The sequence below is a fragment of the Platichthys flesus genome, chromosome 24 (assembly GCF_949316205.1).
Source record: "Platichthys flesus chromosome 24, fPlaFle2.1, whole genome shotgun sequence".
NCBI lineage: Eukaryota > Metazoa > Chordata > Actinopteri > Pleuronectiformes > Pleuronectidae > Platichthys > Platichthys flesus.
Window position 1 is genome coordinate 8,308,697 of NC_084968.1, and position 21,944 is coordinate 8,330,640.

The 21,944-nt window shown below is 44.4% G+C and overlaps 2 protein-coding genes across 4 annotated transcripts in view; both read left to right on the forward strand.

The window, feature by feature from the left end:
• Positions 1–5,781: 5,781 nt before the first annotated feature.
• On the forward strand, positions 5,782–12,789 carry LOC133949814 (myozenin-2-like). Of its 2 annotated transcripts, none has more exons than XM_062383811.1 (6): positions 5,782–5,996; positions 6,683–6,772; positions 7,538–7,704; positions 9,651–9,780; positions 11,496–11,679; positions 12,224–12,789. In XM_062383811.1, exons 2-6 carry the CDS (start codon positions 6,691–6,693, stop codon positions 12,450–12,452), a joined length of 792 nt encoding a protein of 263 aa, XP_062239795.1. In that variant the 5' UTR covers positions 5,782–5,996; positions 6,683–6,690; the 3' UTR covers positions 12,453–12,789. The 2 variants fall into 2 exon arrangements, with proteins under 2 accessions (XP_062239795.1, XP_062239796.1); XM_062383812.1 differs by having other exon boundaries at positions 5,782–5,967.
• A 6,453-nt stretch (positions 12,790–19,242) lies between these two features.
• The window catches only part of LOC133949815 (inactive ubiquitin carboxyl-terminal hydrolase 53-like), a 31,542-nt gene continuing 28,840 nt past the window's right edge, over positions 19,243–21,944 (forward strand). For both annotated transcript variants that reach the window (XM_062383813.1, XM_062383814.1), the window contains exon 1: positions 19,243–19,736. The gene's annotated coding sequence lies outside the window, so the exon portion shown is untranslated. The remainder of the gene's footprint in view (positions 19,737–21,944) is intronic.

The window sequence follows — 21,944 nt, forward strand, 5'->3', positions numbered from 1 at the left end:
TTTCTCCTTTCCCTTTCTTTCAGTTCACCGCTGCATGCTTTTTTTAGGTTTTCTTCTATTTCTGTTTTTTTTTGTTATGTTTCCTGTCGCTGAATTTCACCACTTTCTCTCACCTGTACTATAAATACTGATAAAGTTTGCATTAGCACAGACAAAATGGATTTCAACTGAAGTACCACTTGCACCCACTGTCTTTCACAAACCAATCACTTCTTAACAGTAAAACAAAAATACAGCTGAGACGCTATAAAGAAGGAATCCCTGACTTTCTCAGTAGATTGAGGTGAATGCTTGAGCAGCACATTCCTGCAGAATGATGCAGAATTCCTGATGATGTGTTCATCAAGGGTATTCTTAGACCGGTGACCTCACCGCGAGGAGACCTCAGTGGACAACTGTGGGTCAAGTGAGTGGGCCCCCTGCTGAAATGTATATCCATGTGGTGTCATGCATTCGGAGAAAGGGCAGTTATTTGTACGGTGGAAATTTTCATATCAAATGGTGTGTTCATTCGAGAGATTTCTGCAGTTATATCTGGAGGAAGCTGATTCCTATTCACATGGCTGGGGTTGACCCCCCCGATATTGGCATATTTGTTGTTTACATGCACATTTTAAATAACCATATTTTTAATAAACATATTTTTAATAATCATATTTTTAATAACCATACTTAATTTCTAATGCATTCTGAAGATAAGACATTGAATTGAAATCTGAATTAAAAACAAAATAAATCAATGAAAAGTCTTGTCATTATACTTATATGCAATAAAATAATGAGGCTTCACTCCACACAAAGATTGATACATAAAGATATAAAAAATATGAAAATAAAAGCGTATAAATAAAAATGGTTTAAAAAGATGTAATAGCATCAGAAAAGTTTGTAAAACAGATAACCATGAACGTAGAATTAAATGAAGCATAAAAAAACAATGAATGGAAAATGAAAAGGAGATCAAGAAAATCATTACCCACACACGCAATTATAAATGATGTGCGTCACCTGTTTTAACCCCACCGTGGAAGTTGCTGGTTATCTGTAAAGATCAGATTAAGATCCTAGTTCAGTTGAACCTTCCATTCTTGAATGCGCTTCGGGCATAAACTGCACAAAACAAATATGTGACCTCACATTATTTGCTAATCTACTGGTCTATTCTAGTGTCTGCCTCACTCCAGGATTGGCAGAAGCATTCTAGGCCTTTGAGATACCTGAGTCAGCGTAGATTTAATTCTCCCTAATGACTCATTCAGCTACACTTTTTTTTTTTTTTTTATGTCTGCACTCTTTTTTCTATTCTGCTTTTTCCATTTCCACCTGCTGATTTTACACATCTTTGGCCAGAGGATGGCAGCACTGCCTCTTTTCTGCATGTATCCCCCCCCCCCCCCCCCCCCCACAGAATGTGTTGTCAGAGGTGCTTCTTCACCCCACGTAACCCAGGGCTCTGTGGGCAGCCCTGAGGAGGTTTTTCCTATTAAGCATTTAGCACCTTCACCATCTCACTGCTTTACTTCAGATGTGTTGCCGTGTTCAAAATCAGATCGAGTGACGATAAGCTGAATGTGGCTTACGTTGGTAATACTCTCATGAGCCAGTTTTTCTGAGAAGTATAGTCTCCTCCTGTGCTGAGGAGGCTTAAGGTGGAATGAACTATTAGCTCCTCAATAGGTTTAATAATAATAAGTCACAAAGCTATTTCAGATCTTTGCATTCTTTCTAAACATTCAATGTTTGTACGTAAACAAATTTAACCGAGTTCCTTTTAATACAATATGAGGATGTTATCGCCCTGGAAATGTGCTGACGTAGTGCTCCTCTGTTTTCCATCATATCTCTCCGAGCGGATTTGATTTGGCTGGAGGAGCCAGTCAACCAAACAAACCTGAACCCTTACTAAAACAAACATGTCTGGATCTTTCTTTACAGGCACTTGGCAGGAGCTACTCTCTTTCCCCACCAGGCAGAACACCATTCAGAGGCCAGAAGTCCGCCTCGACGACTTCTTCCCCGAGGCCTCCGACTCGGGCCTGCCCAACTCCCACAGCAAGGCAGGGTTCCTGGCCAGAGAAGGGCCACAAGCCCCTTTCGCCCTGGGAGGCGGCCTCCCGACACCCCCTGGGCCTGGTGGATGAGGCCTTCTCTTTGCGGAACCTCCACCAAACCCTCGCCTCGAACGTCCGTTTGGCAGCCCAGCGCAAACTGCTGCCCGAGCCGCCGGCGGAGTGGAAGGCCGGTGGGTCTTACCAAGCCCCTCAGAAAACTGGTAGCCAGACTTGGAGCCAGGGCCGTAGTCAGAGTCGGGCCCCCCTGCCGTCGTTTTTTACCCCTGCGAAGAGCGTTGTCTCCAGTGTCGCTGGTCCGGCCGGGTACCGGTCTCTGCCCAGACAGTGGCAGCCTCGGAGGCCTGTGACAGAGCCAAGCCCTGGGCCCTCTGCCTCTTCCTTTGAGTATAAGAGGCCCTCGGGAACTTACAAGTCTGTGTACGCCAGCAACACTTGGAGTTGGAGACGGTAGGACACAACTCAACCTCGTGATACGTGCAGTTGGAGCGTCGTCGCAGCTTTGAGTGAGCAGTGAGCCAAACATGAAACAGACATTTGGAAATGCTTGTTTTGAAATTCTCCTGGTTTTCATGCTACTACGAGTTTAAAAAAACACTTTCACCTTTTTTATAAGATTTAGATGAAGTATTTGCATGCAGCAATCAAATGTGAAGACCGATGGTGACTTTAACAATGTTCGGAGTGTTTACTAGGTGAATTGATGGGTGGATACACTGAAGTTAGGTCATCATAAAAAGCCGGGAGCATGTTGTTATGGAACGGATGCACTCAGTGTGAATCATGTGTTGGACGAGTGGAGGGTTTGGATGATTATATAGAAACAGATAGTCTGGAGATGACGATAGCTGAGTATTCATTTAAACTTTCAGAATGTGGAAGAAGAGTAACTCGATGTACTCAGTAGAGCGCACAACTCCGCCAAAGGCCCAACTGTTGCCCTATGAAAGTACATATTACAGAAAGTGATCCACGTTAAATTGTTTCACCAAGATTCGTGGCAGTCCATTGTGTACTTTTCCCATAATCCTCAACTCAAACAAACAAACCTTGGCGGAGGTAATGATGGTGTCCTGAGAAAATAAATATGAAGGGAGGATGACAGAGAAAATTAAGAAACCTACGTTCCCTTGAGTAAGTTACAGAATGTCTCTAGAATTGTTCCCGAGCTTGTGACTCATCCCGGTTTCATTGGCTGCTGTGGATGTATGTATTCAGCATGCTGGTTGTTGCAGTGAACGTGCACGTTTTACTTTTTTCGTGTTTTTGCTGGTCTTTAGTATTTTTTTTACTTTCACCATGGATACTTTCAATCCACGAAACTCGAGGGGAGGTGTTTTCAGACTGGGAAAGTCCTTCCACTGTCAGGATGTCGATTAGAACTGAGGCTTAAAACTCGGGGAAAGGTTAGTGCCATAACTCCGCGTGGGGGCGGGACACTTAGTTATGCCAGCGTGAATAAGTGAGATTAATTTACCTGCTTCATTTTAATTATTGCATTAGCATATGGCCACCAACTACTGAGAGAGGGAAGATGAGAAGAAGAGTTTTCCAACACTTTTTGGGGGAGTTATCCTCCTGGAAAACGAGCACGTAGAAGGACAGTGGTATTTTGGTTTGGATTTAAAGTACAATCAACGACTTATTAATCGTATTCTGAATTTCTATTTTGCAGAAGAAAGTTTTATGATTTATTACGGTTTAGTGGCAGTGGGAGTATTGCTTGCATTGATTAATGAGTTTGTGGCTTGAGTTTGGTTTGGGCTTTGGCTAGCGACTTGCAATCATCTCTTCCAATTCAGACAAGCTTGTCGCCCCCCCCCCCCCCCCCACACACAGTGTGTACATAATCTCATAAATACAAGTACGACTCCTCGCACAGCATTGTGCGTGTGTTGAGCCTCCTCTCGTGCTTTTGTGTATCTGTGATCGTTTCACTGTATCGCCTGCATACGAGCATGACTTGTGGTTCTGATGCGATTTTCCAATAATCAATACCTATCTGTTCCAACCTAATTCCGATGTGGTTTTCACATTTTTCAAGAATAAATGCACGGAAATGACCCTTCTTCACAAACTCCACAGTGTGTCTGTGCTCTTTTATTCCCAGCGTGAAATACTTTGCCCCCTGGGGCCATTCGTTGCTCGCTGTGCCGTCCCAGGAAGCTTTTCTGTGCGACGTGTTGTCTTCAACAGTCCCTGGCTGCATACCCAGCGGAGGGGGGTTAGGTTGGAAGGGGTTGGGTTGGGTTGGGGGGGGGGGGGGGTATTGTTCCCATGGTGACCACATGTTACATCACAACAGTGGGTGCTTACTGTAGCCGCACCATTAGAGAATGAGAGATAAGGGCACAGGGAGGGAGACGATAAACAGAAATTATTTCCCCCCACTGGCAATTTGGATTCGGAAGAGACTCTCCAGAATATTCAAACGGTGTGTATTGCAATAGGGACGTTACTTCATTTTGTGTATGAGGCGTCTGGTATAGTTTCCTATATAGTTTCCTGTATGGAAGGAAACACACTGCACCCCTGAACCTCCAGCATTACGCTCGAGCAGATTCTCCCCTGTCTCCCTTTATTTGTCTCTCCCGCCAAATAAATATATATATAGGAGCTAAATTAAATTCAGCAAAGTCAATTAAAACATTGTGACTGGATTATAAGGTGAGTGCATCCCATTAAGCCCCTGTCTCTCCTATATCACATGACGGCCTTTAAAGCAAATAGTATCTGATTGGTCTGCGGGCCCTGAGGGGGCGATGTTCCCGTGCAGCCTGTCACTGAATGTATTTATTGTTGTCTGTGCACTGCAAGTCCACAGCAACTGATAAATACAGAGGCAGCTGTATACACTTTATTTTTTTATGTTAAAGCATTGTCAGTGTTTTTCAAGGGTACTTTTTTAGTTTTTGTTATCCCTGTGGTGCTTTCAGAGTTCACGTATATTTGCAAACAGATCATTGGCCTTTGTACTGTGCGTCACTATCTGTCTTTTGCCACAGATAAAGCTCAGGCAGTCGTGGGGGATATAGAATAGCTGAAGCAGTATTCATATCAATAGGTGTTGTTTTCGTTTAGTCAGAAAACTCAATTCCCCCTTAATTAACAACCCCCATCATTGTGCAAACGGGTTTAATTGAATTCATTGAAATTGCATATTGTTTAACTCATACATGATGTAATATTATTTTTTAAAACTATATAATACATGTTTACGTTGGTTTAGTGAAGAGTACATTTCTGCTACCATCATAAATGCAATTTCCCATGATCCCACGCTAGTTTGCAACATCATCAAATTATGTATTTTATTGTTGTTTTGATTAAGTAACATTATAAATGTTATACCTTTAACTTACTTTTCGCTAAAACTGTTGACACATAATATGTGATTTTAGGTTTCTTCTCCATTAATAACTAGATGTGAGATAATTTTAATCACAAACATGTTCAGGTGTTATAGCTTTCTCAGTGTGGTTATTTATTTTAAATCAAGTCGTTAATTGTCTTTGATCAAATAAGTTATTTTACAAACCTTCCTCATACACAAGTAACTGTAGAAGTAACTCATTCCTGGATAGTGATCACTGATAGCCCACAAGCCATCCTGACAGTGCTCTAAATTTAGTCCCCCCCCCCTCCGCTTGTGAACTAAATACCAATGACGACACACAAACTCACACCAACCAACCCACCCACTCATTCAGCCGCTCAGGCAGACGGGTCCGGCCACAAGCCCCCTCTGCCCACCCTCCCCACGACCAGCCCCAGTGCCGGGGAGCCACGAGCAGCCGGACCTCCCTAGTCTGACCCTCTTGCCTCTCCCCCTTTCTGACTTCTGACCCCGAGGCACACATTGAGACCACCACCAGTCCCTGAGGGTTCCTCAGGACAGGTAAGACATCGCTTTGGGCTTCTCTGCAGGTACGTGTCCAGGATTCTTACATTCGTCCCCCTTCCCAGTTTTCTGTGTGTCTCAGCTTGATGTGTTTTTCATAATGGATCTTATCTTAATGTTTTTATGTGGAGAATAACCTGGTTTTAACAGTGAATTGCATAAAGCTGATAAAAGTCTACTTACCTGTTTGACATGTTTGGTGTGTAGTGGCTTCCTTTGATCCATCCACCCCCCCCCCCCCTCCCTACCCCAAAAAACTTTGTGAAATCTATTTTAGGAATGGAATATAACACTGGAGTTGTGTTCACTCGATCCCTCGGTGTGAACCCTCCGCTGTGCCATTTCCTCCGGCTCGTCGTCACGTGTGTGCTGTGACAGCGGCATGTTTCTATCCGTGTCCTTTCAGCCCACTTGGGTAATTTCAAACATATTGATTCCCGGATCCCCTGACACAGCTGGCTGCCATGTCTGAAGAGCATGTGCTCGGCGTTTAACAGGCCAAGGTTATTTAAAGGGATGTGCTAACTTTGCCCTTTTCGTCGCCCCCGATGGCTTCTGTCTGCTTGAGTGGGCTTTCCGTGTGTGCCTGATGTTCGGCCCGATCGATGGCCGTGGTTTGTCTTGTCTTTGTGTCTTGCTGTGCGTTTGAACAGGTTGTACTGATGTGCACTGTCTCCTGAGACTTTCTGCCTAACCCCCCCCACCCCTCCAGGGGCAGCCATGTCGCAGTTCTCCACCATGACGACCAGCGAGCGGAAGATGCAGGCGGCGGCGATCTGCAGGGAGTTTCTCGGGCAGGAAGGTATTAGATGACTCCTTTCCTCTTCACCTGCCTCTTTTCTCATCCGCTCTGTTTCCCTATCACCTCCTCACATCCTGCTCCTTTCAACCCTCTGTCTTATTTCAAATATCAAGATGGATTTGAACTTTATATCTTACAGTATGAAATCCCCACACATATTAACTTCACTGTAAACACACACCCTGCCCTACACACACTTATTGGAGTGTCTAATATGACTGCCACACTCACTGTGGAAGCTGTGAGCTCAACATTTGCCCATCCAGCAGTTGCCCGACTATAAATAAGCAAATGAATACTTTTATGGGCCAAAGAAACTAATCCCTTTGTCGTTGTCCTTTTGAACAAGCTATTTCTGGGCAAGGGCAACTGTGTGGCTCGGTGGGATAGGGAGCGTCTGAAGGCCACTGACAGCTGAAAGATATCCTGGCAAATTACACCTCTCACACTCGGATATAGGCCTGTGACATATCCGCGATCAGCATGCAGTAGCGGCGCTAACCACAAAACAAGATCTGGACATGAGTGGATTATGTGGGGAGATGATGCCTCATTCATTATACTGCCGTGCAGTATGCCACTTCTGCTGCAGCAGCACTTTTCCTACCGTGTTCAATGACCATAATTTATTTTTTTGTGTTGAATGAAGTTTGATCGATGGGAGTACAAGAAAAAGTAATATGTTAGAAGTCTGATCAAGCGTGGAGCGGCAAACAGTGAACACACACATTCTCTTCAGTCCTCTGTTTGTTTCTTTGTGTCTAGACACTGAGATGGATCTTGGGAAGAAAGTGAGCGTGCCTAAGGACATCATGCTGGAGGAGCTGTCGCTCGCCTCCAACCGGGGCTCCCGTCTCTTCAAAATGCGCCAGCGACGCTCGGAGAAATACACTTTCGAGAGCATCCAGAACCAAAACAACACCCAGATCAATGTGAGCAAAAACAATGAAGTGCGTGATGGGGCAAACACAAAAGCAACACACAAGCATTAGGAATTTCATTCTCGAGTCATGAAATCGAATCACTCCTGTCTAAATTGTTTGTTTACAGGAGTAGATAGAGAGTGAATCGCTCACTGAAACTTAGATGAGATGGTCAATACCACTCAAACGTCTGAGAGTCAGGAAGGCCAGTTAAAATAGAAACTATCATACAGACTGGAAGCAGGGGAAACTGTTACAAGTTCAGTTATTTTTAATACATATACATTTATTGAGCCCGAGATAAAGACATAACAAGCATTGAAATTCACTTTGATAAAGAGGTTATTGTAAGAATTTCATTTGGCAGTAATTGGCTAATCACTCATTTTCACCACATCTTTCCTCTCAATCACATGACAAATATTTGCACAATACCTCACATCCTGACTGAGTCTATATGGGAAAGACCAGGCACTTGAGGTGTTTCCACCACTTGTGCTACATGCGTGGAGTGGCACAGAATCGCAGCAGTGAAAGTCTCCCAGCTGCTCATAAACACTTTTTATTAATGTCCCTTTGTGTGTGGATGGGCAGTGTGCCAGCTCAGCATTTTCTCTCCCCAGCGGCTTAGCCTGATCTGTCAGTAAAACTGAATCGCGATAAAATGACTAAGAGCCTCTGTGTTATATTCTTAATGCATAAGTAACACTGGTTAAATCCTCTTTCATTTAGTTTTGCGGTGGCCTTGTGTACTTTTCGTTGCCGTCTTGAAGCCCGTAGATAAAATAATTTCTACGCTCCAGGGAAGTTTTTTTTTCTTTTCCTCCTCATCTTTGAAGTGAGTCGGACTCGCATATCTCTGGTTTGTTTATTGCTCAGGGCAGCGGAGGGATTTTGTTTCAAGTTGTCAACATTTCCTGAGGAAGTCCTGCAGTAAATCATCATAAATATCTTGCAGAGGGATGAAAGCTGGATGCTCGGGCTGCGGTACATTTCGTCCCGGCCCAGAAGACAATGTCTCTTGTGCCGAGAGAGAAAGAGAAAATGGACAGGCAGACGGTTTATCTGCTGCTGGAGAAATACAAATATGAAAAAATCTAGTTTTTACTGCATGAAGCAAAGCAGGGTGGAAAAGTGAAACATTTGGTTTCACTAAGAATCAGCCACGCTCCAGATTTACTGTGCATGCATCACTTTTGTTTTTATTGTGTTTCCATAAAACTGGCGGGGAAAATATGGAAAATGTTGTTAATTAATTTTGCGGTCTGTCAAATAACAGTCCAAGGGTTCACTTACTGTCTGTCCTGCAGCTTTCAATCATATTACACAATCTTACTCAGAAAAAATATTTTTTGTTTAGTGCAACTGTAGATGTTTGCCCAACTTCTCAAAGCACTTAAAGGACCCGTCGCTCAAAATATTACTGCCTGTTAGTAGCTTTTAAATTATTTTACAGCAACTTAAAAAAAAGTGACACATTTACAACTTCTTTCCTCAGCTCCAAAATGGCCAAAAGTAAGATTATATATAAAGATGGACGACATGTCTCCGCTGTCTAGAAAGGAAGCTAAATCATGGATAAGAACGCCGCCATGATGCAGTAGTGTATGGGACGTGGAGCATTGGAAGAGAGGTTCCACCGATACACGCACTCAACCAATCGGGAGTCAGTCTCAGCTGTCAATCATGACGTTTCACCAAACTAATACGATTCAGGACCCTAACTCCTGCTGACCACCAGGTGGCGATTGAGACAATTTGGCTTCACTTTTGAGGAGCAGTCATGTCATCCATCTTTAAATACAGTCTATTGGCAAACAAATGTTCATGTTAATGCAGATTATGAGTCGCTCAGAAAAATTTCAACTTTAGTATCTGTGCTCAATATCGTGAACTTTTAACCTATTTATGTTCAACTCTATCTCTGCGCTCTGCTCACCTCTTCGGTCTTTTAGAACGGAGTGGTTTCTCTGACGGAGAATCCCGCGGGTGAAAACGACTCCGCTGACAACCAGCCACCCAAAGAGGAGGCATGTGACACACCAGACGGAACAGGGGAGCCGAATCCAGACAGCATTGCCCCGGGTGGGTAACGCTGGTGATGCACTGCACTGGAACACCAACACATTTCAAGGACTCAAGACTGTCGCAGCACTGATAAAGTAAAGCTGAGTTGACAAACCAAGTGACCTTCTTTGGTCCCTGTTTGGGACACGATGCACTAGAATGTCCTGTCCAGTGGGTTTTATTACATTCGGTCTGATTTTGTGTCCTTTCATGCTTCGATAAGAACTCGGCTGTTTCTCGTTGTTTGCACTTACGCAGGCTGTGATCCTGAAGGAAAACATTTTCTTCTCGGCTGGAATCTGCTGGACGAGAGCGTGGTTTAAGTCTTATCCTCCACTCCCCCCCATTCTATCATTATCCCAACTCCTCCTCATCCCCCCTACCTCTCCCAAGCTCATCACAATCGGCCACAACTATCTTTCTGAAGGAGAAATTGTTGAGTTTACCAACGGGAAGTGTTTCCTCTGTGCCTCCCGTGCCACTGATACCATCAGCTTTGCACACACATCCTCCCTTCCGTCTAAGTTGTGCCCAGTTGACACAAAACCGGCGCTGATGGAGGGATGAGCACTCATCCACACGGGATTGCGTGTTTTTCCTGGAGCTCGGAAGCAGACGCCACCCATAACTGCCTGAATGAAGTCACTCCAGCTGTAGCAGACATCAGGCCAAATTTCATTAAGTATCGAATGTTAAAAATCCCTAAAATAGCACACTCATCCACCCGGGGGTGCGTCTTCTATGTCCGTGTACTGACGGTAAAATATGTGACCAGGCAATTGATATACAGAGAAAACTTACAACAACTTATATTACTTATAATAAGTTGTAGTTGGCAGAGAATATGTGGTAAGAACACTGTATAGCCTTAAAAAGAGAGCATAATACAACTGGCAAAAATATACTGTTTTATGCCCTTGAGTTGCTTTTGTGTTATATTTTGAAAAAAAAGCATACAGATAAGTTGTATCTTTATAGGGTTATGTTTCAGCATTTAAATGTAAAAAACAACAAACTAGAACATCATGTACAAAATGTTCAAAGTCCCTGCCTGCCGTCTTTTTGGGATCATGTTTTTATCAGCAAACATACGCAATAGATCAGGGTGTGGGCCATTCCTCAACCCACAAAAATATCCACTACAAGAACAATGTTCCCGGGCCTCAGGAAAATCTTTTATACGATGTTTTGTAATAGATTCCCCCCCCCAAAAAAAATGTAAACTTCCCCCGCAGGTCTGTTTGGTCTCTTCTGCTTCCTCCTTGGGGAAAACATAAACTCAGGAAGGGGGATTGTTCATTGTGAGAGGTTAGGCCGTGACACCTCGCGTTATGTAAGGCCTCAGCTTGCGAGCCCCCACTGAGTGAGGCGCTGGGTTTGAGGGATAGTGCTTCGGATCGGCCTTTCCCATCAACACAAAGGGACTATGCAGGGAGACATTCACGCAGGCGTGCACACACACATGGACGCTGGCTGCGCCGCTATTTGTTTCGCTGTGAGCGAGGAATAAAGGGCTGAAGAAAAAACTGGGGAGGGTTTTTACTATGTTCTATAACAAAGAGAGAGATAGTTATAGTTCAAACACCCCAACGTACTTCATTTTGCATATAAAAATAATAATTGATGGGAACAAGTGTATTTTAAAAAAGGAAAAACTACTCTATGCTCTTTATTTGACTCAGAAAAGCCCTCTGCTCAATCATTGTCTGCTTTGTATAACCCCACCACCACAGGGTACGGAGGTCCTTTAAAAGACATCCCTCCGGAGAAGTTCAACAGCACGGCTGTGCCAAAGTCCTACTTCTCACCCTGGGACCAGGCCATCAACGGTGATCCAGCCTTAGCCGGCGCTCTCACCGGCTGCATGCCCGAGCCCGAGCCCCAGCCAGAACTACCGGGGTTCAAAAGTTTCAACAGGTAACGAGCACACAGAGGAACAGCAAGTCATCAGTGAAATATAACAAGTCATGATAAACTGGATAATGATGGGAGGATTGTGTCATAGAATAGCAGCTGTAAAGTGACCAAATTTCATGAGGCTAACACAGATGAATATTTGTAATTTAAAGTAAGATTATAAGTTTTTGTAAACATTGGCCACTGGGAACACATTTGGAAAGTATGGCTAGATCTTCAGGTTGCTTGCATTAGGCATTGCAAGCTAAATTAGAGGCTGATGCTTTTACAACTTTTCCTTTGCCCCAGAAGTTTTTTTTGTATTTAAAATAATTCTAGTTTGCCTAGTGTAAAAATATCATGCACGCACTTGCTCACTGTGCAAACAAAGTGTAATCCTTTATATAATGTACATATGCATCTCACTCTGAGCTGCTATCCCCTGGACTATGTCTCGTGGTCTGATTCTCTGCTTGACTCTAATCAGTTGTGTCGCTTAAAATCTCTCTGCAATTCCTAAGACACACCGCAACTACTGTTAACACTATCGCTCTGTCACATCCAGGGTGGCGACCCCGTTCGGCGGCTTTGGCAAAACACCAAGCAGACCGGCTCCCAACAAGCCGGCACAGGCCGAGGCCCTCCCCGACTTCCCTGAGCTCCGGGGGGACGCACCGATCAACCGATCCTCCTTCAACAGATCCGCTCTGGGGTGGGTGTCGACGGGCGGGGCGGTCCCCCTCCACACCATTTCCCTTGAGCCCGCGCTCATCCCTGAGTCAGACGACCTTTGAACCCGTAATGAAGTCACACAGAGATGCTGTCAACTGCCTTATCGGCCGCCGTGTTTATTATACCACAGCACCAGCTACCGGCTTAAGCAAACACACGGGACTAATTAAAGTGTAATTGAGTCTTTCGTATGAGTCTCTCATTTTTAATTTATAATAGTGTAATAATGTGTAATCTATTATTTCCTAATTAAACACAAACAGGCCTTGTTTGCATGTTATTGTTTGTGCCATCATCTTCACATACTAGCTTATTGCTGTCATGGCCGATTGCAGTTAAGGGGTCCTATGATGTGTTCTACATTTTTGGAGTGAGAAATATAAAAGTGAGTTCATAACACTCCTGTGTCTCTACTATCTTTTCAAACTTGTGAATGTTATGTTTATTTTGAGTCCAATATTTCACTTTGACATCCACAGTGTTAGTTTTTGCAATAATATTATATAATAAAGGAAGACACATGCATCAAATAAAATGATGGACCAGATAGGAGGAGCCGGATCTTACTGTCGGTGAAGCTGTGAATCATTCTGAAAGTGTCATATGTAAAAGAACAATAATATCATATAATATATAAATATTAATAAACAGTGAGTTGGTTTGAAGACTTGATGCCGACGTGGGATTCACTGTCACCATATTGTGTTGTTCTGTCAGATATAGATGGTCATAAAATACAAAAAGATGCCATTTCAGTGCAAAATTTCACTCCTAGTAAATACAGTGGAACGTGACAATATTACTTCTAATATCGGCAGCGTGGCTCTTTTGATAAAATCTTGATTGCCTAGAAGTGTGTGTATCTTTCTCCAAAGGATGTGGGGATGTGTTAAACTTCGTGTAAGTCCTCTCTGTCTCCAAGAATGAATAAGGAAATGCCTCTCAGATTTCCTCCAGCCATGTGAGCGAGTCCAGCATCAGCATTCCTCACCTCTGTCGGAGAGACCCATTGGAATGCGCAGCCCCCGGTGCCACTCCCTTTCTCAGCCCTATTGAATTCCTCCTCGCCCAGCCTCATCGGGGAGAAAACGGTGTGTGTGCGCCGCGACACCCGCCCCATGTGACCCAGCATCCAGCGGGCCTCTCGTCGCTCCGCCAAGCACCATTGTAAATATTGAGCCCTGTTTATCGAGGGCAGACATGAACTCTATCTGAACTTTGATTGGGGGCCATTATCAAAATGCAGCAACGGAAATATTATTGGCAGGGAGAGCGGCGTGGGCCGAGGGTGCGGGGAGCCAGACAATTCAATTATTAGTCTGCCACTGCTACTGGTTTCCCCTCAGGCGTGTTTGCCTTGGCATGGGATGGCACACTCGGCCCTGGACACTGGATTATAGGCTGTGAGGTGCAGGGTTTACTCTGACCCTCTGGGGAGGGGCACCGGGGAGAGTGTTGAGATATCTTGCTGTGAGCTTGTATACAGTGCAGTGCTTGTGGAAAGAGGAAGGCAGAAATAAAAAGCCTGATAAGACGGGATCATGCCAATTTTAAAGTGTGCAATGAGGCAGAAGTCTGATTTTATTAAATTTCATCTTTTGCTTTGCACTCCGAGCCGGGGCCGCAACCGAGCAGCTGGTCCTCACTGTCTTTATCAGCGTTAAGCGATGGACTCTTGCTGTTGTTGCATCCACTTGTCATGTTTTAAAGCTCCGGGTCCCTCGGGTTTCCAACTGCACACACAGCAGCGAACTCAGGGCCTGCTGACACGGACAACTGCTTAGAGGTTGTGCCACATGACCGGGCAAGATCCCAGGAGGATTTCTTTAAGTATGCATGGGTCAAATGAGACAACAAACTTAAAAACTGCAAGGGCACTGAGTTGCACTTTGAGGGGGGGAGGGGGGTGTACAGTAAGATTTTAGCATTAAAGACCTTTTTTGTTTCATGGCTGGTAGGTGGAGTTCAACATTTTCCGCCAGACATGTGGGAAATCTGGGATTAACCTTGGAGTATTGTGTTAAAACGACCCCCTGACACGAAATACAGGTTACTGCAAAGCACGGCTAATCCGGCCGAGTGTTAACGTTTCAGCTCACGTCTCTCTCGTCCGATGACATGACGGACCCGCTCAGCCTGATGGATGTGCACAGCAGGTGGTTCTTTTCACAGGAAAGTGCAAAGCTCAATGGGATATCTAAAAATACCAGTGGGAATAAAACATCCCGAGGGGTCAGGAAGCGGGGGTGGTGGTGGTGGTGGTGGTGGTGGTGGTGGTGGTGTTGGGTTGCCGGCGAGCTGAGGTGAAAGGTGATGGGAGGGCACGCATTCCGACTGTGGAACGGGGTGAAGTGACGCAACGGGTTGAACCATGTTTCACGTCGGAAACATTTTTCAGTCCGTCAAATGTCAACAGTGTGTTTGAGAGGGCGGATGCCTGCGTGCGTACGTGCACTTTCGGTGGTGATCGTGCCAGTTTCAGTGTGGGAGAGTTTGGGAGCACTACAGGAGCCCGAGGTGAATGAATCTCTGATCTTTTAGGTGCAAATAAGCAAGAAAAATGACTTTTTAGCAACAAGCTCATTTCCATCAAGTGCAGAAAGGTTAAGTACACAAACAAATCCAGTGTTAGAAGGATGCACACAGCCAAGACAACCATTAGCCCGTGTGGACAAATGAACCTTTAAGGGGACATATTATGAAAATTCCACTTTTGTAGTGCGTCTACACGTTAATTTGGGAAAAAAACAACTCCCGCGATTTGTTGTGGTTCCTCTATGTCAGAAACGCTATGCTAGATGGCGTTCGAATGGGATTACGAACCAAAAATATGTCATCCTCTCGCTACATGGCCTTGGACCACCCCCTACCATCATCTCACCGGCTCAGGGGATCGAGACGGCCCGGCTCCCCGGCTTCCCGGCTAGCGTGAGCTCGCGAACTAGAGCTCTCCACCCTCTCCCCGGGGAGACGGCTAAAAAGTAGCTGTTTTACATGATCCTTGTGGTATTTTGACAAAAGTATGTTAAAGACATTTCATTAAGACCCCAAGGAACCATATCAACTTGTGGTAAAATGGGCATACGATGAGTCCTTAAAAGATAGTGTTCCTGTATATTTGGTAAATCCCTCGAGACCAATTAGTCGCTTTGTTGTCTCGGAGTATCCCAGCCTTTGACTTTTACCTCAGGGGACTCATCTGTATTCCTGACTGGTCAATACATGTTAAACTCTACTGTTAAGAATTATTAAATCACATCTGCTAACGCAACCTGTTAAATAAGCAACACTCAGCAATGAGACCTTCTTGTGTCGTGCAAAATAGCTTTGAATAGCTTAAATGTGGTGACAGCGGCAAGAAAGTATAATTCATGTCTTATCTCTGTCCGTGAAGGGCACTTCTTTCCCTGACCCCAGTTCTCAGGCCATAGCATGCTTCTCCAGTGAGCTGCGGTAACCACGGATATGGCAAACACAGCAGCGAAATATATCACCGTAGCCACTTTGGCCGCTCTCCAGAATTAATGCAACTTGGTGAAACGCCAGAAGAAAAAAAAATGATGCTTATGTCATCCACTTTTTCTGCAGTAAAAACAGCGAGCCCAGTTCTGCCCCTGGAGGGTTGGAAAGGGAAAATGTAAATGAATACAAATGAATAACAAAGTATTTTTTTGTTATTTTGGTCGGAGGAAATCTCTCACTGGCCTCCCATGGTGGATTATGAAATAGACCACATGCTGGGACATCACGTTGCGTTTGCAGTAATGCTAAGTCACCATGATAGCGCACACATACCATTTCAGTGAGCAATGCACAGTGCAGACAGGATGTACTGCTAGGTGTTTTGTTGAACCTAATCAGTGTTTCTTTGAGTTTTCCGCAAGCTCTTATTTTGAAATTTGACTGCAAAGAGGCAATTGAACAGAAAGTCTCTCACTGAAGAACCTCTAGTAATTTACTTTCTGAAACCTGAGGAGCGGTTTCGTTCAGGAAACAAACATCATCATTACCTGGTTTTAATCCCAAGATAAATACAGTCAGAGCTGCTTCAGGGGCGTCACCTCCCATGGCTCCCATTGGGGGATTAGAGCATGTCTAACCTCTTACCTAACAACAGGTTCCTCTGTGTGGCTCCTCATTAAGAGTAACTCAATATCAGTGGTGCTCACAATTTGTTCAGTTGTTCCAAGAATCCAAAAAAATGTTTCTGCGTAAAGCGACAAAGGGCCTGCAACTTTGATCGACAATTTCACAGTGTGAACTCCCACAGAATCCACTCATGACAAATAGCCCGTGTTTGTTTGTGTTGATGTGCAGGGTCTGGACGAGTCGCGTCCTCACATCGATTCATTAGCACTAGCTGTTCCTTTTGAATTATTTGCATTTCCCATTACACCGCGCACATCAGAGCAAACTAGGGCGTTTATTACTACTGAGACTGAGACAGGGGGCAGACTAAGTTTACATTTTAATAAACACTTAAAACTTTACAGAGGAGACAAGCAGAAGAAAAAGTTGTAGCTCTATTAATTTAAGTTTATATTTACCTAAGTATACTAATAGAAATTAGTCAAGGAACTGATTATTTGGGTATAATCAGGTCAATTGGTCTGGGTCTAAAGAAAGAGCGGAATCCACAATAGAGCCGTTGCTGAAGAGGACAAAGACAAAGGGAGGACACAGGTTTGTCATGTGAGCTGTATTTATCCACTGTTCAGCAGCTCTTGTGCTGCTCGTTGGGGCTTCTCAAGGTGAGAAGTCAGGGCCGTGGCACCAGCTCTCTGTGGGACGTTTACTATGTGCACTGACTGTTTGCAGAGCTGGCCAGGGCTCGCTAATTAATCCCAAATTCAAGTGTCCTTCACGGGCAGAATCACAACTTGTGTAAACCGAGGGGCTCGGCGGGCCGTTACATTTAAAAGCATGAATAATTGAATTTCATCTTCAGCGAGATATCAAGTACAGTCCTGATTGAAATATGTCAGGATTTTGCAGAGTTATAGATACAAAGAAAGTAAAGGGGACTAAGAGAGACAGAGCGAGGGTTGAACATGAATAAACAATGTCCAGAAACCAATGAGCCACCGTTTTCCAGAAGTCATTCAAAGTTCATTCAGAGTGTGATACAGTCATTTTTTTTAATTTTTTTTATTTCAGCTCTGAGTGGGCTCATATTGTCAGGTTCGACGGGCTGGTTTTGCAAACTGTCCACCAAGGTCAGAGAAGTAAAGCTTAACATCTGTGGAATTCATTAAAGACCTGATCTGTTTGAGCCGTCTGATCTATAATTTACAGCGAGTGTAAGATATTCAGTGGCTGCACGCGCTTCAAAGCGAGGAGGCCCTACAGCCAGTGTCCACCATGATAATGTGTGACCTCGCCAGTGCGAGCACAAAATACGGGTGCTGTTGATAAAAAGTCACAAAGAAGAAAAGCAAAGAAAATCTTGTCAACCCTGCCGAAGAAAAGTTTGTTGGGTTATTTTAATTCCCCTGAATTTAAACGGTAAATACTTTTTTAATACATTTTATTAGGAAGCATTATGGGTCCCCTGAGGAAACATGCTGAGGAGGGAAATGGCATTGTCTCCTCAATGGGCCCTTTCAAGTACTTCCTGAGGAAAGGCTGGACAACGCTGATACATTGTGACCCCTCACCGATCACTCAATCACCGCACGCGGTTTCCTCAACTTGGACGAGCGACTGCGCTGATTATTTTGAGAGCAGAGGATTTCTCTCCCCCCCCCCCCTCCTGGAACATAAATCTCGTTGGACATATGCCATGGGCAGAGGTTAAAAGTGAAAAATGTCCAAGGCACAAACTTTACTCAATATTTAGTATAAATAGAAAGTAGCATGGATAAAAAGTATAAGTATAAAGTATATATAAAAGTTTCAAAACAATGTTTAATGTACTTTGAGAAAATTACAAAATTATAAGAAAGTGGACTGTGCTGATTACGAGTTAGGGCTGGGCAATAAAACATTTATAATTTTTGTTTTCCTTCTCTGCTCATTAAGACAAGTTTAAAACTTCAACATTCACTCAGGAGCAAAAATAAATCTGTTTTTAAACCCAACATAAATAATACTAATGGGACATTACATCACACACAGTTTGATATTTAACAATATAATAAAAATGCCAACAAAACATTCATGCTTGAATGTTCAGCCCTCGTATTGGCTATGCAAAGCATATTTAAACTGGGCCTCCAAATAGACACACACAAGCACACATGATATAATATAATTTGTGAGTCATGTCAAAAGAAAAAAAGTTTTAGGAAATAAATGAATATCTCCACTAAAATATACTTATAAACATTTAGCTTATGTAATAACCCTCCTTGAAGATAAAATCCACACCAAGTATTTTTGACTTAGATAAAAACTCCAAATAAGAATGAAGGAGAAAATGATTTGGATGGTGTTTGGGTTTCAACTATAGACCCTTACATCACTTCCCCCTGCTCCCAGTTAATCCATAATTATTACAACACAATGTTGTGGTGGTGGTGGTGTGGCTGCAGGTAAATCATCCACACCTTCTGCTTAATCATTGGCCAGCACGTTTCTATTGCATCTCTCTGCAAACACAAACACACACACACACAAACATCGACACACACACGCATCAACACGATCCTCAGTGTATTTTGACAAGCGATGGAACAAACCCAACGCGGGGAGAAGTGCAAACTAACAAAAAGCTGCGAGCCGCACAAGCCCCTGCGCTATAAAGCAACATTAACGAGGCTGCCAGCAGAGTTGGCACCGTGCAAACCACTGCTGGAGTGTGTGTGTGTGTGTGTGTGTGTGTGTGTGTGTGTGTGTGTGTGTGTGTGTTTGTGTGTGTGCCTGCGCTGTACAGTAGCATGGCAGACTGCAGTAAATACAGTGGTGAAGAGGCGGGGTTTGACATCTCGGCGCAGAAAACATCTCTAATCCAGTATTTCAGGTGCCGAAGTCGATCGAGCCACTACCGCCGCGCACCAGCGAGCCGCAGCCGGGAGGGAAGCGCACGCCTCGCCCGCCACTGACCGGGGGGATTTACGGCAAGTGGACGTACGCAGCTGCTGCGGAGGAACAAGTCGGGAATCTCCTGGGAGGAGGAGGAGGAGAAAAATAGAAGAAACGGGGTAAAGAGAGTAAAAGAAAGACAAGGAGGAGGTGGAGAAGGAGGAAGAGTGAAGTTTTCAGCCCGCTTCTCTTCTTCTTCGTGTCTCGGTGTGTTGTCGCGTCCAGCCTGAAGTCGCGATCTCTACCGAAACTCAACAGGGAAACTCACTCACCCCCACACCGGCATTTTTTCAAAATTATTGTTTCACAATCCACAAACTGAGGTGAGTTGTTTCCTTGGAATTCATTTTACTTCCTCAAAACTTTCCTGGTTTGTACGTGAGTGTGTGTGTGTGTGCGGGAGAGAGAGAGAGAGAGAACGTGGGGGCGGAAATGTCACCGAACCTGGAGGCGCAGGTGAGTCGGAAACCAGGTAGGCCGAGTTTTAGCCTCTTCCCCTCGGTCACGTAGCCTCGCCGAGCCCCCCTGGAGTCCCGGGACGTGTTGTGGGACATGTTTACAACACAATTGTGTAACTTGCCGCCTGTGTCTTCTCGCGAAAGTCCCCCTGGTCCCACTGTTGTTGTTGTTGACAGCTAGCTACAAGTCGAGCTGTGTTGTTTTTGTCATGTTAAATTAATGTGAAGCTAGCTACCAGCATAACAAGGCTAAAGTGCTAGCTCCTCCTGTGTTTACATTATATTTCCACCTCACTCATTTAATTTGAGTGTTTTTAAAAACTCTTAAATACATTTACATGCTTTTATTTATTTTTTATTGTGTAAAAAAAGTACATATTTTAGTGTTGGGTGTATCACAACCACAGTAAGCCTCCTGCCATGTTTTGCTATGTGGACTGAGAGGTTGTGTAATTGCTGCCCACCCTTCCTCTGTGTGTCTGCCCAAAACCACTCTGAAGTTTATGGGATCTCATTGGAAACTAATTGGCAGCCTCCACCTCACCTCATCCACTGCACCCAGTGAACTGCCCCCCCCACCACCCTCCCTCTTTAATTCATTCCAGTGATAAGACCCCCCCCCCCCCCCCTTACCTCCCCAGTCCTGAGCGGCAGACCTCAGCCCCATAAGCACAGCGATGACGAGGGAGTGAGATCACCAGCCCTATAAACATCATGCACACTCATCCTTCAGAGTCATGCTTGTGGAACATTTCCTCCAGGACCCGACGGTGGCTCAAGTCAGTACGGAGGCATGCCGGAGAACCAGTTTGGACAGGAAAAGCCTTGTGTCACCGTTTGTGGTTTCGTTTGTGTGCGAGCGTGTCAGGGAGCAAACTTGGACGAAGTGCACTTTCATGAGGTATCGTTGGCCTATTGTTTCCCTTTTGTGTTGATCGGGGCTCGATTCAGGGGTTTGGAGAGGACTAGGGGACCGAGGCGGTCATCATCATCATCATAGTCAAGTGGGAGGAAATCAAGGAAGCAATTTTGAGGGCAAAGAGGAGGATGTTGTATTTCATTCAGTGTGGGATGCAGGAACATGCGCTTTTGTTCTCCCTTTTCCTCTGGTGGAAGCTCTAAGGAATAATGGGTGACTCAGTCACAGTGCGTTGTAGGTGACCTCCGAAGCTGCACGCAGTTGAAAGTGGGGACCATGTGCTGGAAAAGCGGCGAGCCACCGAGCAGGAAGCCCTCACAGGAAACGGCCGGTGCGTTGATGCCCCGAGGGATAAAACCATGTCTCCAGTCCTAAGGGAATTTTACAGTTTCAGTGTTGCTTCAGGGCTTTGGAGCGCAGGGTCACGTTTTATTGCTTCTTCTTCTCCTCCTCCTGCATATTCTAACACTCTTGAGTATTTTCAGACTTCTCCCTGTTCACCCAGTCTCAACTCTAAATCAAGTTAAACGGAATAACTTGGGGGGGAAATCGGGGAAAACCGGTGCGCTAAGTTAGAGAAAATGTAAACATGATGTCAACGGTGGAGAGGAAATGTTCCTCCTCATGTCAGACATGTTAGTCACTTATTATAAAAACTCCAAACAAAGTAACTCTGTGAGATAACATTTATAAAGAGATGTGACTTCATTCCATCTAAATACGAGTCGGCCTTCTAAGAAGTTCGCACGACTGCACCCAAAATAGAGAACTCGTCAAGGCCTAATAAAGTCAGTTATCGTCCACATGTTGAATGTCAGTGTCGGCTTGAATGGTTTCTATTCATCGGTTGTAACTTTGCAAGAGAAAATTCAGCAGAACAGAAGTAGAGCCGAACCTTAAAACTGCAATTTCTAACAACAAATTAAATATAATCAGTTAATATGTTCAGTAGTTTTTTTTTTATCTGGTTCTTTCAGCTTTTTCTGACGTTGAATAATCACCCGAAAGGTCACTCACAGAGTTCTTTTACGATTCAAGTTTGTATCTCAAACCTCTTGGTTTCTCTAGCAACAGTCTACCTTGGCTCTACATATCTATTTATGTCGCCAGGCAGAGATTCGAGTTCATGTGTTTCACCCCAAAAAAACTGCGTG